The sequence below is a fragment of the Scleropages formosus genome, chromosome 14 (genome assembly GCF_900964775.1).
Source record: "Scleropages formosus chromosome 14, fSclFor1.1, whole genome shotgun sequence".
Taxonomy (NCBI): domain Eukaryota; kingdom Metazoa; phylum Chordata; class Actinopteri; order Osteoglossiformes; family Osteoglossidae; genus Scleropages; species Scleropages formosus.
This window is the reverse complement of record NC_041819.1, coordinates 19,089,787-19,103,914: the sequence shown is the minus strand read 5'-3', so window position 1 is coordinate 19,103,914 and position 14,128 is coordinate 19,089,787. Positions and strand designations below refer to the sequence as shown.

At 42.8% G+C, this 14,128-nt stretch overlaps 2 protein-coding genes across 2 annotated transcripts; one reads left to right on the top strand and one right to left on the bottom strand.

Annotated features, from left to right (window-relative positions):
- The first annotated feature begins 6,113 nt into the window (after positions 1 to 6,113).
- On the top strand, positions 6,114 to 10,182 carry LOC108930995 (magnesium transporter NIPA2-like). Its single transcript, XM_029258203.1, has 5 exons — positions 6,114 to 6,724; positions 6,946 to 7,002; positions 8,439 to 8,529; positions 8,769 to 8,929; positions 9,125 to 10,182. The coding sequence occupies exons 1-5, from the start codon at positions 6,580 to 6,582 to the stop codon at positions 9,748 to 9,750; spliced, it is 1,080 nt and encodes a 359-aa protein (XP_029114036.1). The 5' UTR covers positions 6,114 to 6,579; the 3' UTR covers positions 9,751 to 10,182.
- Positions 10,183 to 10,699: 517 nt separating this feature from the next.
- On the bottom strand, positions 10,700 to 11,867 carry timm8a (translocase of inner mitochondrial membrane 8 homolog A (yeast)). The gene is made up of 2 exons (XM_018746535.2): positions 11,663 to 11,867; positions 10,700 to 11,414 (listed from the first exon to the last, which is right to left on the bottom strand). The coding sequence occupies exons 1-2, from the start codon at positions 11,771 to 11,773 to the stop codon at positions 11,253 to 11,255; spliced, it is 273 nt and encodes a 90-aa protein (XP_018602051.2). The 5' UTR covers positions 11,774 to 11,867; the 3' UTR covers positions 10,700 to 11,252.
- Between the last annotated feature and the right edge of the window lie 2,261 nt (positions 11,868 to 14,128).

Genomic DNA, 14,128 nt, shown 5'->3' with positions numbered 1-14,128 from the left:
GCTGTGAGCTCTGTGTGTTGTCCCCAAGGGGCATCTCTTGCTATGCTTTCAGGGAAGTAGGTGCAGGACTGCCAGCTGGGCTCCAGCTCCAGCACTTTGGACTGCTTCACACATCAGAACCTATTTAGGCGCCCCCACCTTTACCTTGAACAATCTTTTCATCATCTCGCTGTTTATTCAAGGGGAAGAAGGCTATGAAGACAAATGTTTATTAAATACCCTGTCGATGGGCATCTGAGATTGGCTCATGCATAAGAATGAAAGCTTGTTTTATTCTCATGCATATCAGCATATGAATACATGAATATGCATATGAATATGAGCGCGCGGGATTCGTGCTTGCAACCTTGTGTGGGAACGGGAAAAAAAATGCGAGAAGTGATTTGGGCATCTGCTGGGATTTAATTGTCACACCAAATTTATGTATGTGGACGGACTGCCTGGAAGTCACACTCCGCACAGGACTTTGTACCTTAATATTTCCGCCACGGAGGCCTACTTCTAACAAAAGTTATCTTTCTCCAGAAAAAAGGAAAATGAATGGACACGGCTGGGCGGAATATGGAATACGGTGGAAAATGCTGGGTGGAATATGGTTTACGTTCCAGTCTGAATGAAGCATTCACAATGTTCCAGATTCGTCTCCGTTGAGCTGTTAAGAATCCCAGTGGAACAACAGGCAAAGGCCTCACCTGGTGTTTATCTCAATTAATCCAGCTGTGCATCACAGACTCTGTGCCATTACGATTAAAGCAGTTCCATTTTAAGACTTTTGGGCTTTTTTAATTCTAAATTTCACTGACCGTGTTTATTTTAGTAGCAATCTGGAAGCAACGTAATAAAATGTGACGATAAAATACAAACATACACGTGACGACAATGCAGCCTAACACATGCGGACTCCAAACTGACTTTCTCACTTCACTCAATACCTTACAAAATCTTCAGCAAAATATTGTACATAAATTCGGAGTCAGTTTCAATTTCAGTTTTTCAGCTGCAATGTGATTTATCGGGATGACAGATTTATACTTGTACTGCCCAAACAGCACTTGAACACTTTAATAAACATATTGTATATCAAAAATAACAAATACAGAAGCACATTCTTCAGACAAATACATTTTTTTAGCAGGTGCTTTTCTCTAAACTGACTTCCAATGAACTCCATGTAGTGTTATCAGCCCACACACCTTATTCACCGTGGTGACTTACACTGCTAGATACACTACTTACACTGGGTCACTCATCCATACATCAGTGGAACACGCTCTCTGGGGGAAGTTGAACAGCATATCTTCGGATTGCGGGAGGAAACCAGAGCACGTGGAGAAAACCCACACAGACATGGGGAAAACATGCAAACTCCACACAGACTGAGCAGGGATTGAACCCACCTCCTCTCATACCACCCAGGTGTTATGAGACAGCAGCACTACTCACTGTGCCCCCCTTGGGGGCAACACACAGAGCTCATAGCCTATTTTGCAGAAAATAAATAGATACAACACTTATGTAGCATTCTGGAGCAGTAGTTTATCTCCATGGCTAGAGATCCTGCAATAAAAACCTAGTCCTGGAGAAATTTATTTCTATTTATCATTGCATTTGCTTACCAAAGCCAAGGTGAACATTTCCCACAAAGGAGCTGCAGAAAATGTCTTTGTTGTAATATTCAGGTACCATTAATGCATTATGTGTTTTAAAAAATATAGTTTATTTAAAAAAAAAAAAAAGAAAAGCAAAGCCCACAAATACTGATGCAATCACCGCTCTGCAGCGAGCCTTGTCCCATAAAGAGAGAGCGCCACTGAAGCCATACTGCCCTCTTCTGCTCATTTCTCGAGCCAGCAGCCATTGGGTTGGAGGCCATCTTGAGCGAAAGGAGGCCAGCTTGTCGGACACAGAAAATGAGATGCAGTTGAAAATAAATTAAGCCTCCCCCTAAGGAAGAGAAATAAAGTCCCAAATCAGAATTGTCTGGAATGAGCTAGCAAACTGGGGGGGGGGGGGGGGGGGGGGGGGGTGGTGGTTAAAACATTCTCACAAATGTATAATTTCAGTTACTGCAGCAGTGCTGCTCAACTTGTGCTATTTACTCTTTTCTGCAAAATGGTTTCAGTGGTTTAAGGGTATATTGTGTTGAAGAGGATTTATGGTATACGAAAGCCGTGGTAAAGCGACTTAAAACGATGTCGTTTACGGATTAGACTATTAGATCTATCGTGAGCACGTGTGTGCAGGCGTGGGCTTCACGTGTGTTACCTAACTGGGACAACTCCTCTCCCTTAAGGCAGATTGAGGTGAGGCTTCTCTGTCTGTCACAACATTAATAATAACACTGTTTGCAATTTTAAACAAAGGGGATGGTGATTTTCGCAATCCTTTTTCAGGCTGCTGATCACATCTACGTGAACAAATATGAGAACAATCCACCCTTTCCTCGCTTGCATTTAAACGTTCACTTATTTCACTAAATAACCTTTATTTTCTGACATTGATAGGTTCGGTTACTGCATATGTATGTATAACCATATATGTTGTGTGTAGGTGTATTGATGTTCTATAGTATATGCTGCTGCAATGAAAAAATGAATTTCCCTCCTGGGATTATTAAAGTTTCGTTTCGTTTCATTCATTCATTCATTCATTCATTCATTCATTCTTAAAAAATATTACAGCAAAAATAATAATTTGCTTTTTTGCTGTCTCAAATCCTTGTGCTCAAGCAAAGAATCACCGACAATCTTGAAGTAAAACATACAGCAAAGGGCCAGCAAATATTCTAGTTCTGCTGGTTCTCTCATTTCAACTTTTAAAACTAGTGAAACTCTAAATGTCCATTTCTAATAAGGGCTTATAATCGAACATATCACTTATGCTTAAAAAACAAATTATTGTGGCCAGTCACACCCTATTTACGGTAACCTATTTTTCTTGTTTTCCTTGAATTTGCTGCTTTCTGATATTCTGTTTATTACAAGAAACCAACAGAAAAAAAAATACCCCCGGGCACACATGGCAGTGGGTAAATAAAGCCTTGCGCTGGTTCACCATTATATCATGCGTGTGCACGTTAGCGTGTCGTCGGCCTTGCAGTTACTGTTCTGCAGATTCAATGTGAAAGCAGGCACACACAAAAAAAAAAAAAAGTGCAGATGCTGACTAGATTCATTATAAATGGGATTTTCCTAGCTGCGGTAACAGTTTGAAAACTGTAGCAGAAAAAGTGGTTTAGATAATGGCCTAAAATGATCAAAAATACATTTTTTACCAGGGCTGTCTGACCTTTCTTGGTCAAGGTCCACAAACATTACTGTGGAAAATCATAGTAAGTGACATACTGAATCATAAATTTATAAATTTGAAAATATTTACTTATTGCATTGCATTTCATTTAGGTGGAGTGCCGGTTTAAGGTTGTGTGCCTAACTATAACTGCATTATGATGTCGATTAATAGAATTTCTAGTATTTATCACAGGTATATTTACGTTTACATTTATTAAATAATCAGACTTTTTTCTCCAAAGCAACATAGAAGTATAGGGCATTAAGCTAGTTAACACAACACCAGTTCATTTCTAGGTAGCCCCACACACACACACACACACACACACACAAAGAAGAAGTGAAACACTGGGGATGTTGTGGAGTATACCTTTGACACCTGTTTCTCACTTCATTAATCATCACATAGTTTCATATAAGACCACTGATTAAATCATAAAAGGAATCAGTTTTTACAATGTCTGACAAATAATAATAAACTGAATAAAACAAAAACTATGATACTTTGTGCAAAACTCCTGTACCACATTCACTTAACATTATCTTATTCACCTGAATTCAACCCATAATCCAAATTTGGCTCAACTTTTTTTTTCATCTGTGCAAAACCAGTGCTGCTCTTACTGCTCTCCTTCTCTCACTCTCTTTCTCTTGCTCAGACACACACAGACACACACCTAGAAATGTAAGAGGGGAGGAACCCTGGAACTGTGGTAAAGTACACCTTTGGGACCTGCTCTCTCAAGCCTTCTCACCTCATTCCTCACACAGGGGGGATTTGATTTCACACAATAGCAGTGAAATCAGGTTAGACATGGAGGTGCCAACAAACCCAGTAAAACCTCTTAGTGGCAAACGCTGCTCCCGGAGGCACATTGCACAACACAGAGAAATAGAAGGACAAAGGAGCCAGTATCCTGGCAAATGAGACATTTTTAATGAATGAAACTGTATTCTTTCACTGCCTCTTATATGTAAGGCTAACAATATATAGAAAAAATTGTTTTTCTTTTCATTTGCATTTTTTTTCATGAACATTGATTGCAGAGGCAGGATTTTTTCATAATATATGGAAGAAATTCAGAGAGAGTGAGGGAGACAGAGAAATAAGCGGAGCAAAAGAGAAAACAGACAAAGGTATAAATTTTTAAATACAATTTTATTTAGGGAAATATTTAATAATAATACAAAAAAATTACATTTACATTTATTCATTTTGCACACACTTTCTCCAAAGCGACGTGCATCTCATAGAAAATACAGTTTGTGCAAAGCAAAACACTTCTAACACTTTTCTCTAAAGGAACTTACAATGGTGCACTACTTACAATGACTTACTCATTTATACGGGTGGGAAATTTTTGGCGGAGGAATTTGGTGAAGGTACCTTGCTCAAGGGAACTACAGCAGTCAGTGGTATTTGAACCTGGGACCTCCACGGGTACGGGAGGGGCATGGTGCCACGGCAAGCTAAGCCGGTGCCCGCTCTGTGGCGGGTCTGGGGTTTGAGCCCTGCTTGCGGTGCCTTGCGGCAAACTGGAGTCGCGTCCTGGGTGCGTCCCCTCGTCCATTGACCTTACGCCCTTTGTTGGCAGGTAAGGCTCAGGCTCGCCGTGACCTCACTTGGGACTTGCTGATGGATGGATGGATGGATGGACGGATGGACCTTCAAGGGTGGAAGCTTAAACCACTGTGCAACTTGCTACCCCAGCATCAAATAACAGCATATTATTATTGTTACTGATGGCAAGAAGGACCCACAAAAAATGCCTTTTTCTCACCGTAGCTGAATAATTAGGTGCCCGCAGGTGCTGATAACGATCACTTCACCGATGGGATGTGAGCCACTGCCCACAATAGACAATAACTTCCCTCTCTGAGATGGGAGTCAGACTCGTAACAGAACCTGCTTTCCTTACGAGCTTGTTGAGCCTACAGATCTCAACAGCACAGATGTTTTCTCCCAGTGCACAACAGCATGTTAGATAACGCTGGCAACTACAGCCTGATAGGACATGTGATAAACTTCTCAAAACACCTTAAAGGACCCAAGTCTTCTAAGGAAGTACAGCCAGATCTGCCTTTTCTTCTACAGAGCATCCAGTCCGGTTTGTCGTTGAAGCTCAAATTCCTGTAGGGTTAGGGTTAGGTTAGGTCCTGTAGGGATGAACGACCTCCATGTCCGTAATCTTGATGATAACCGGGTGCAAGGGCTCCGAAACACGGCAAAAACAAACCACCGACTGGTTTGTCTCCTTGACGTCGAGCTGAAGATGCTTTACATTAGACCATGAAATGCTCTTTCTTCACTTATAGATGCCTGTTCTCCACTCCAGCACATCACTCTAATTTTTTCATCACATCATGGGTCAAAGGATACCATTTGTGTGTGAGCTGCTGAATTTTGCATGCAATACTCTTTGCTCTTTATTATAACCTTTTTTTTTTCCAGTCTCACCAATTCATTTCCCATTTTCTGGCCTGAAATGACGAGACAGGCCTCACACGTATATCTGGGGGTAAACTTTATATGTTCAAATGCCCAGTAAGGAGGATGTCATGAAGCCTTATGCCACCTAGAAGAATGAATCATAAGGTTTCAAACGGGTCAGATTTATGCGGAACACAACCAGACCGTTAAATCTTTATTAGACCTTATTGGAGTCTCCAGAGAACTTGGAATAATTTAATCCGACAAAAATCAGTTCCAACACTGAACACTTTTGAATAAATGTGTCTAAATAACAACTGTTTCAGATGAATGTTCACGTTTCCGGAAGCAATTAAGCTGTGGGAAGAAGAAAAAAAAAAAAAAAAAAAAAAAAAAAACTTCATTTCAAAACAAACACTCGCGCAGAAGAACTTCGTCCCGTTCGCGCCTCTTTCGACAAGGGAGCGCCGAGGTTTCCACCGTCTAAATGTTCCCCCGAAACACATTCCTGCGAAAAATAAAGGTTCCGGATCTTTTTTTTCCTCGGACGCGTAAATTCCAACTTCTTCGACGGATTCCCAAAGAAGGCGAATAATACATTCGTTACACTTAAGGGACGGTGCGCTTTAACGTAGGAGAGGAGAAGAGAAGAAAGGGAGAGGAGAGGAGAGCAGAGGAGAGGAGGAGGAGGAGTGGGCACAGCGAGTTCCGCCTTCCGGGACAGCGAAGCCACACGGCGGTCGGCTGCGATGGGGAAGTGGGCAGGACCGAGCGCTGCGCCCTAGGGGGCTCGTCGCGCTTGAACGCGTCGCTGCTTTCGCTTTTCCCCCTCCGGTCCTCGTGAGAAGACGCTCCATCATGATGGAGCTGAGCGCCGCGGGCCGCCTGGACTTCTACATCGGCCTGGCGCTGGCCGTGAGCTCCAGCCTCTTCATCGGCTCCAGCTTCATCCTGAAGAAGATGGGGCTGCTGCGCCTGGCCAGCAAGGGCTCCACCCGAGCAGGTGCCGCTCCGCTCCGCTCGACTCGACTCGACTCGTCGTCGCTCATTCACTCAGTCACTGTTGTTATTACTAACGTAGTACGTGCGTCTGCGGCGCTGTTCGCGCTCCAACTTCTTGTGGTCCGGAGCGGAGGAGGAGAAGAAGTGGAGGTGGGCGAACTCGAATCCACTACTAGCACACACAGTGTCGGAAATACCCTAAAATGTGTGTTTCCTTTGCAGGACAGGGGGGCCATGCCTACCTCAAAGAGTGGCTGTGGTGGGCCGGACTTATTTCGAGTAAGTAAGTGGGAAGCGGGGTTTCTCTGTCTCTCTCTGTGTGTGTGTGGCAAACCAAAGAAGGCGCATTCTGCCTGTTGGTTCGTGTCACTCATGATGTCACGAGACTCTCACATTTTTCGAAAGTACTGAGCACCACCTGGTAGCGTAGTGGTTAGAGCTGCTGTCTTTGGACTCAAAGGTTGTAGGTTCGAGCCTCACCTCCAGTTGTAGTACCCTTGTACCTACCCTAATTACTCCAGTAAAAATTACCCAGCTGTATAAATGGGTAAATAATTGTAACCTCAACACTGTAAGTTGCTGGAGAAAAAGTGTCAGGTAAATTAATAAATGTAAATGTGCTGTACAGGATGGAGTGTCTGTGGTGCCTACTGAACAGGAGAAGTTGTTCAAGCTGCCGTGGCTCACAGTACCTGGGTGGTACGAAAGGACATGGGTTAGATCCCTGCTCGGTCTGTGTGGAGTCTCCCTGTGTCTGCATGGGTTTCCTCTCTGTGCCCTGGTTTCCTCCCACAGTTCAAAGATATGCTGTTCAGGTTCCCCCATAGTGTGAGAGTGACAGAGTGAGTGTGTTCCACTGATTTATGGATGATTGACCAGTGTAAGTAGTGTATCTAGCAGTGTAAGTCACCTTGGGTGAATAAGGTGTGTGGACTGGTAACACATACATAGACTTCATTGGAAGTTGCTTTGGAGAAAAGTGTCTGTTACATGAATAAGTATGTGTGTTCCTGTTTCTCTTTCATCCTTCTATCCATCCATGTCTGACTATCATTCATCAACCTTCACCTGCTGACTTGTACACACACGCATTTTCAGAACCGCTTGTCCCATATGGGGTCGCGGGGAACCGGAGCCTACCCGGCAACACAGGAAGTAAGGCCGAAGGGGGAGGGGACGCACCCAGGACGGGACGCCAGTCCATCACAAGGCACCCCAAGCGGGACTCGAACCCCAGTCCCACTGGAGAGCAGGACCTGGTCCAACCCACTGCGCCCCCTGACTTGTACACAACTTTTATATTAATTCAGTTTATCAAGGTTTATAGTCGTGTGTTCCATCGTGTGTGTGTTCATTTATATTTATTATATAAACAATAAACAGCTATATACCTGTATGTATATATTTCTTTATTTAAAATATTTATTAAAACATTTATTTTCTCGGGGGTGCGGTGGTGCAATGGGTTGGACCGGGTCCTGCTCTCCGGTGGGTCTGGGGTTCAAGTCCCGCTTGGGGTGCCTTGCGACAGACTGGAGGGTGTGTCCCCTCCAGCCTTTCACCCCGTGTTCCTGGGTTAGGCTCTGGCTCCCCGCGACTCTGTATAAGACAAGCGGTTCAGACTGTGTGTGTGTGTGTGTGTGTGTGTGTGTGTGTATATATATGTTTTTGTTTATTTTCTATATTCATTCATGAATTCTTTAACTAATTTGCAGTGGGACTAGGGGAAGCGGCTAACTTTGCAGCGTATGCTTTCGCCCCAGCCACACTGGTGACCCCGCTAGGAGCCCTCAGTGTTTTGGTGAGGTCAGTACATGTGCTCGGCAATTGCATTCAAACTCTCTCACTAAGCTTGCATTTTAAAAATACTATCAGTTACTTTAATCACATGCTCATAATTAATAATCATAATCGTTTAGCGCTTTTGCCGTTTGCTGGAGTTCATTGTAGCCGTAAGTTTAGGTTATCGCATCAGTAGGTTAAAATGTTACATAAAAAGGAAGTGTCGAGGTGTGTTCAATGCACGTTTCTTTTTGTCCCCACAGCGCGGTTCTCTCCTCCTATTTCCTGAACGAGCGGTTGAATGTTCATGGGAAGATTGGTTGCTTGCTCTGCATCATGGGATCTACAGTGATGGTTATACATGCCCCACAAGAAGAGGAAGTGGCCTCCTTGAGTGCCATGGAAGAAAAGCTTAAAGATCCAGGTATAGTTAATGTCACATAAGTTTTGACAATTTAAATTGAAAATGTATATAATTGATTACATTGCCTAGTTGAGCTCATGTGGACAAGTAGTTTGTCTCAAATTGAACAATGATCAGATCAGATTGCAGGATGATTATGAAAAATGGGTAGTGTTTGTCTGTGGTGACATAGGAACGTTTTCGGTTCCTTTGCAGCTTTCATTGCATATGCTGCGTGCGTCGTGGTGAGCAGTTTAGTCCTCATCTGCTTCATTGCGCCACGGTACGGACAGAAGAACGTTCTCGTCTACATTCTCATCTGCTCAGCTATTGGCTCCCTGTCCGTGTCCTGCGTCAAGGGCCTCGGCCTTGGTATCAAGGAGCTCTTTGGCGGGAAGAGCGTTCTGAAGGAGCCCCTGTTCTGGGCCTTGCTCATGTGCCTGGTGGCCTGCGTCAGCGTGCAGATCAACTACCTGAACAAGGCCTTGGACATCTTTAACACGTCCATTGTCACTCCCATTTACTACGTCACCTTCACCACAGCTGTCATGGGTTGCTCCGCCATCCTCTTTCGTGAGTGGTTAAGCATGACGGCCGACGGGGCGCTGGGCACGGTCAGCGGCTTCCTCACAATCATCCTGGGCATCTTCCTCTTGCATGCCTTCAAGGACATCGCGTTCACGTGGGACAGTCTCCCACTTTTCCTCCGGGCGGGTCATCAGGAATCCGTCTGGGGTCCCCCTTACATGGCCCTGAGGACTGAGGAGACATCCGCTGATGCCAGTGTTCTGCCTTCTCAAAAATCAGGCAGAAAAGGACATTCCTCAGAGTGTTCGGTCTGAAATTACAAAATTCTATGCATTGTATTAATGGTAAAGTTTATGTGCCTTATGAACCATGTCTGTAATATACCAGATATTTACAAAATCAGACTTTCTTGTGAGAATCAAAGACCCTCAGGAAATTAAATGTTGTAAGCTTGTATTAGATGCAGTTATTGTTCTTTGAAAGCTGAAAATTTTGTACCGAGGTAGAATTCACAAAGGCTTTGAACTATTGTGCGTGTTGCCTTTGAGCTCTTCCTGTCGGTACAGACTGAACACAGTGTGTCTTAAAGATTTTTTTCCTTAGTATTAATTTTCATGAATACTGTAAATTAGTCTATAGAAAATTGATGGCGATCACTCAGTTGCACTTGTTAATGTTTTGTTGATTCTGCACATTTATACAATATTTTGTAATGTATGGAAATACCAGATTAACTATTTATACTTTTTCCTCTAACAATGTTATTTATTCAGTTTAATAAATAGTGCAATACTGCTTCCTGGCCATGTGTTAAATGCTCAACAATGGTTACCATGTTCATTTTGTAATCTTATTTTCCAACAGATGCTTTGACCTCAAGTTTTTTTTTTGTTTTAGCTCTGCTGAAACTGCTTATACTTCACTAATTTCACATAGGTTTGAACCAAATACACTGTCTTGTCAGTGTTAATCTTATGGAAGCAACACTGGTGTACTTGCCGGATGTCTTAAAATGTGCCGGGAATGCTTATGGTCTTGGAATGGAACTGAAACTTAATGGTTATTTTTGAAACAGTCATTTTCACTGCCACTAACTTTTACTTCAGTATTATAATAATGCTTTGGTCATTTGAATGTTCAAGTGGACAGCATGAGCTGATGTAATACTGAATCGAGGGCCAGACATTTTAAAAGCTTAAATTTTCACTGTGACTACTGGCTTTGCTGCTATTAATAAAAATAATAAAAGGTGATTGAAGTCTTTAATATCTCATATAAATGATTACTACATTGAGTCATGAACCATAAATTAACAGTGTTACATGGCACCTATATGGCTGAAAGGGTCAGTGAAGAAAAGCACCAAGGGCAAAAGTGGGCATTGGTCTTTAACACAAACATAGAGCTGGGCAAATGAGTGTTTCTGGCCATTTGTAGGTACATGTTCTCTGCAAGGATGACTGAACGCCACGAGTCCCAGCAGCCCGTAGAGGTGAACGTGGCTTGCTGTTCTACAGGCAGTCAAGTGTCCTCCAGTCCAGGCGAGTTGCTTCTGAGCACATGTTGGTGGTTACGATGCTCTGCAAGGCCTTCGCAGCTCCGTGGCCCCCAACAAATCCTCAGTAAAGAAAACTTCACTTTTCTAACCCTTGCAGCTGCTCGAGGCTGATGCAGGATCTAGAAAGTAGGTCCTGCCAAAATGGTCGAAAAAGAGGCACCGGATGATCGCATCTTCACGTTTCCATTCACGCCTCTAGTCAGCGCTCAGAAGAGGTGCGCGTTGGCTGGCTCCATCCGCAGGGCGGTCGCACCTCTGCTAGTCGGACATGGTCTCTGAGAAAGAGCCTCGACTCCGCTGGGTCTGCTCCAGTCTGTTCAGGATGAACTGGCTCGTGTCGATGAAGCGCTCCACGCAATTCACGAAGCACGTCTCCGTCCGGGAGTCCAGTTTAGGGCCAGGCTTGTCCATGCACTTCTCCTACACAAACACAGAGCTGCCTCAGGTCACATTTGCCTCCTGCTGCACCTGCCTGCGTTACAATAACACAAGGCAGTGCGCTTTACACTCACCTCTTGGTAATCAACAGACAGATGAGAGTAACGCATTTCCATTCAGGTCCTTATGACATTTAAATGCTACCTGCAGCACGTTAGTGTGAAGTGCAGGGAAACTGAAGCGCTATAATAATAACGTTGCCACGAATGACACTCATTCTGAAAACTTACCCAGCAGACCTCTGTCATCTGATGGACGAGCTGCTGAAACCGCTGCTTTTGAGATTCTACTTCTATAAACTGCTGAAGCTGGGGGTCTGCAGCCACTCCCTGTCCGTCCATTTTCACACCGAGCACTTAAACGCCCAAATTCAAGCAGAAATCGCTGCTTTCTGACCTTCACGTGTCAGCCACAGCCGGTGGGCTTCGGGCGCTCGGAAAGTATGCCGGAAGTGAAAGTGGCGTAGACCAATCATGTGTCTATACGTCTGTTCAAGCGGAAGTTTTTTTTGTCCAATGGTATGCCTTTTCTCTCTTGCTGGTGGGTATGATGCAGACCAATCATGTACCGCTTCTCTTACCGGAAGCGAATATAGACAAAAATACCCTCTAAACTACAGCTAAATCCCGGGGGAAAAGTTTGAGTGCTGCATCAGAAATGTTTTTTCTTTTGTTTTTAACAAATAAGGTTAAAGAAACACTTTTGACATTACACATTACATTATTATACAATGTAATGCACAAATTGTATTTTCTCAGACTGATGTACATCGCTTTTGAGAAGACTTTCAGACAGTAACTTGAGAGTTACTGTAAATATTTTTAAGGATGTAATATATAAGATCATTGGAGTGACTTATCCTTTATTACTCTTCATTCATTCATTCATATAGGCTACTTCCCTCTCTGACTACATTCATTAGTTCTTTCATTGTTTATTTAATAATAAAAATAATAAAAAATCTAAGAAACTAAATGGTTGTTTTGTGTGCAATGTTGTGGTAATTCCCATGAGACGGTAACGTGTTTTTTGTAACGACAGCTGCGCTTTGGATAATAAATAAGAAGTGAGAGATACCAGACGCCGGCCCTTTGAAACAAAACTGCTCTTCCCGCTTGGTGGCTTCACGCACAAAAGTTCCAAAAGCAAAAGCACAAAGGTTCTCAGTTCTGGCTTCCCCTTTCACTCAGAACTGCTGAATCCCTGTCTACATTTAAGAAGGGTCTTAAAACACACCTCCTTTGGACTCACTTCTCCGACGGTCTCTTAAGTTCATGTAATATGTAAATGTTCATGCACTATAAGTTACTTTGAGATCATAACTGTTGAATGAACTTTCACGCAGCTACTGGTGTAATGTAGATGTTTAATTAAAAAAATATTAGGACTGTGATTAGGAATTGTTGATATTCCAATAAAGTTTTATGCAGCTGCATGATGTACACTGGTTCATGGTGGAAAGTAACTGCTTTAGCATCACGTGTCTGCATCTAAGTCTCTCTTTCCGCTAATATAATAATGTACTCGTATTTTCTATGAGATGTATTTCGCTTTGGAAAAAAGTGTCTGCTAAATGAATAAATGTAAATGTATTTGATAACGTAGCCTAAGGAGCTAATAAGTGGACAAGAAGAGGTACCTGTCAAGTATGGCTGAGACCGTGACCATTTAGCTATTACTCAATGGTGACGTACACTGGGAAAGTGCATTTAAAACGAAATGCAAGTTATTTTGAACATTTCAGATTATTTTTACTGTGAAAAAACATCTGTTTCTGATGTTGTATGTGCATTATGATTAGGCAGCGAATCAAACATTAACAAGTACATCTCAGTGTTTCACAAAGCAGTACTGATATATACCTCTACTGTATTTCCCTCAAAACGCCTTCTACAGTCGTAAAATATAGTGCATCACCTTGAAGCAGGAGAAAGATCCGAAAAGCACCGCTTAAAGCAGCTGTGAAGTTCATCAGGGCCAAAAATTAAGGATGCGTTTCGTCTGCTGAAGATGAGACTGAAGGCAAAAAGTCCCCAAAACGAACAGGAACTGATGGTTGTGGTTCGAACCTCGCGGAGCATCACCTGGGAAGGTACCCAGCGTTCCCCTGTGTCTACTGCTCGCAGGCTTGAGAAGTCATCGGGTGCAAAGGACTTGCAACGAAGTGCTAAACGTGACAGCTTTGTTTAGCATTATGTCAGTTTGTCTGACTTTTGGTCCCCAAAAGTGGGGGTACTATGTATAAAAAAGCTGTAATCCTTACACATTCACCTGACACAGAGATAAACACACAAAAAAATATATATATCTCTGTCCAAGTACTTACAGGCCGCACTGCCATGGACCGAATAGTAAGAATCTAGAAAAGAGGAAGTAAAAATTGGCCCTGCGTTATGTACTGTTCATCTACCTGTGTCTTGTGCAAAATATATATATGCCATGTTTATATTTACATTTATTAATCTGGTAAACATTTTTCAGCTGAGTAAAGAAAAGTGCAGATATAAATACAAGCTGAAATTCAAGTTGTGTGCAATTACATTAAATTATCTCATCCACGGTGCCCTAACAGCGAATATTTAAAAAAAAAAAAATCAATGTTCTCCAATAATAGTACACATACCTATGTGATGACTGAAGTTTATCACACATTTATTGTACATCTTTAAAACACACAAGTATTTACAATCCAACAA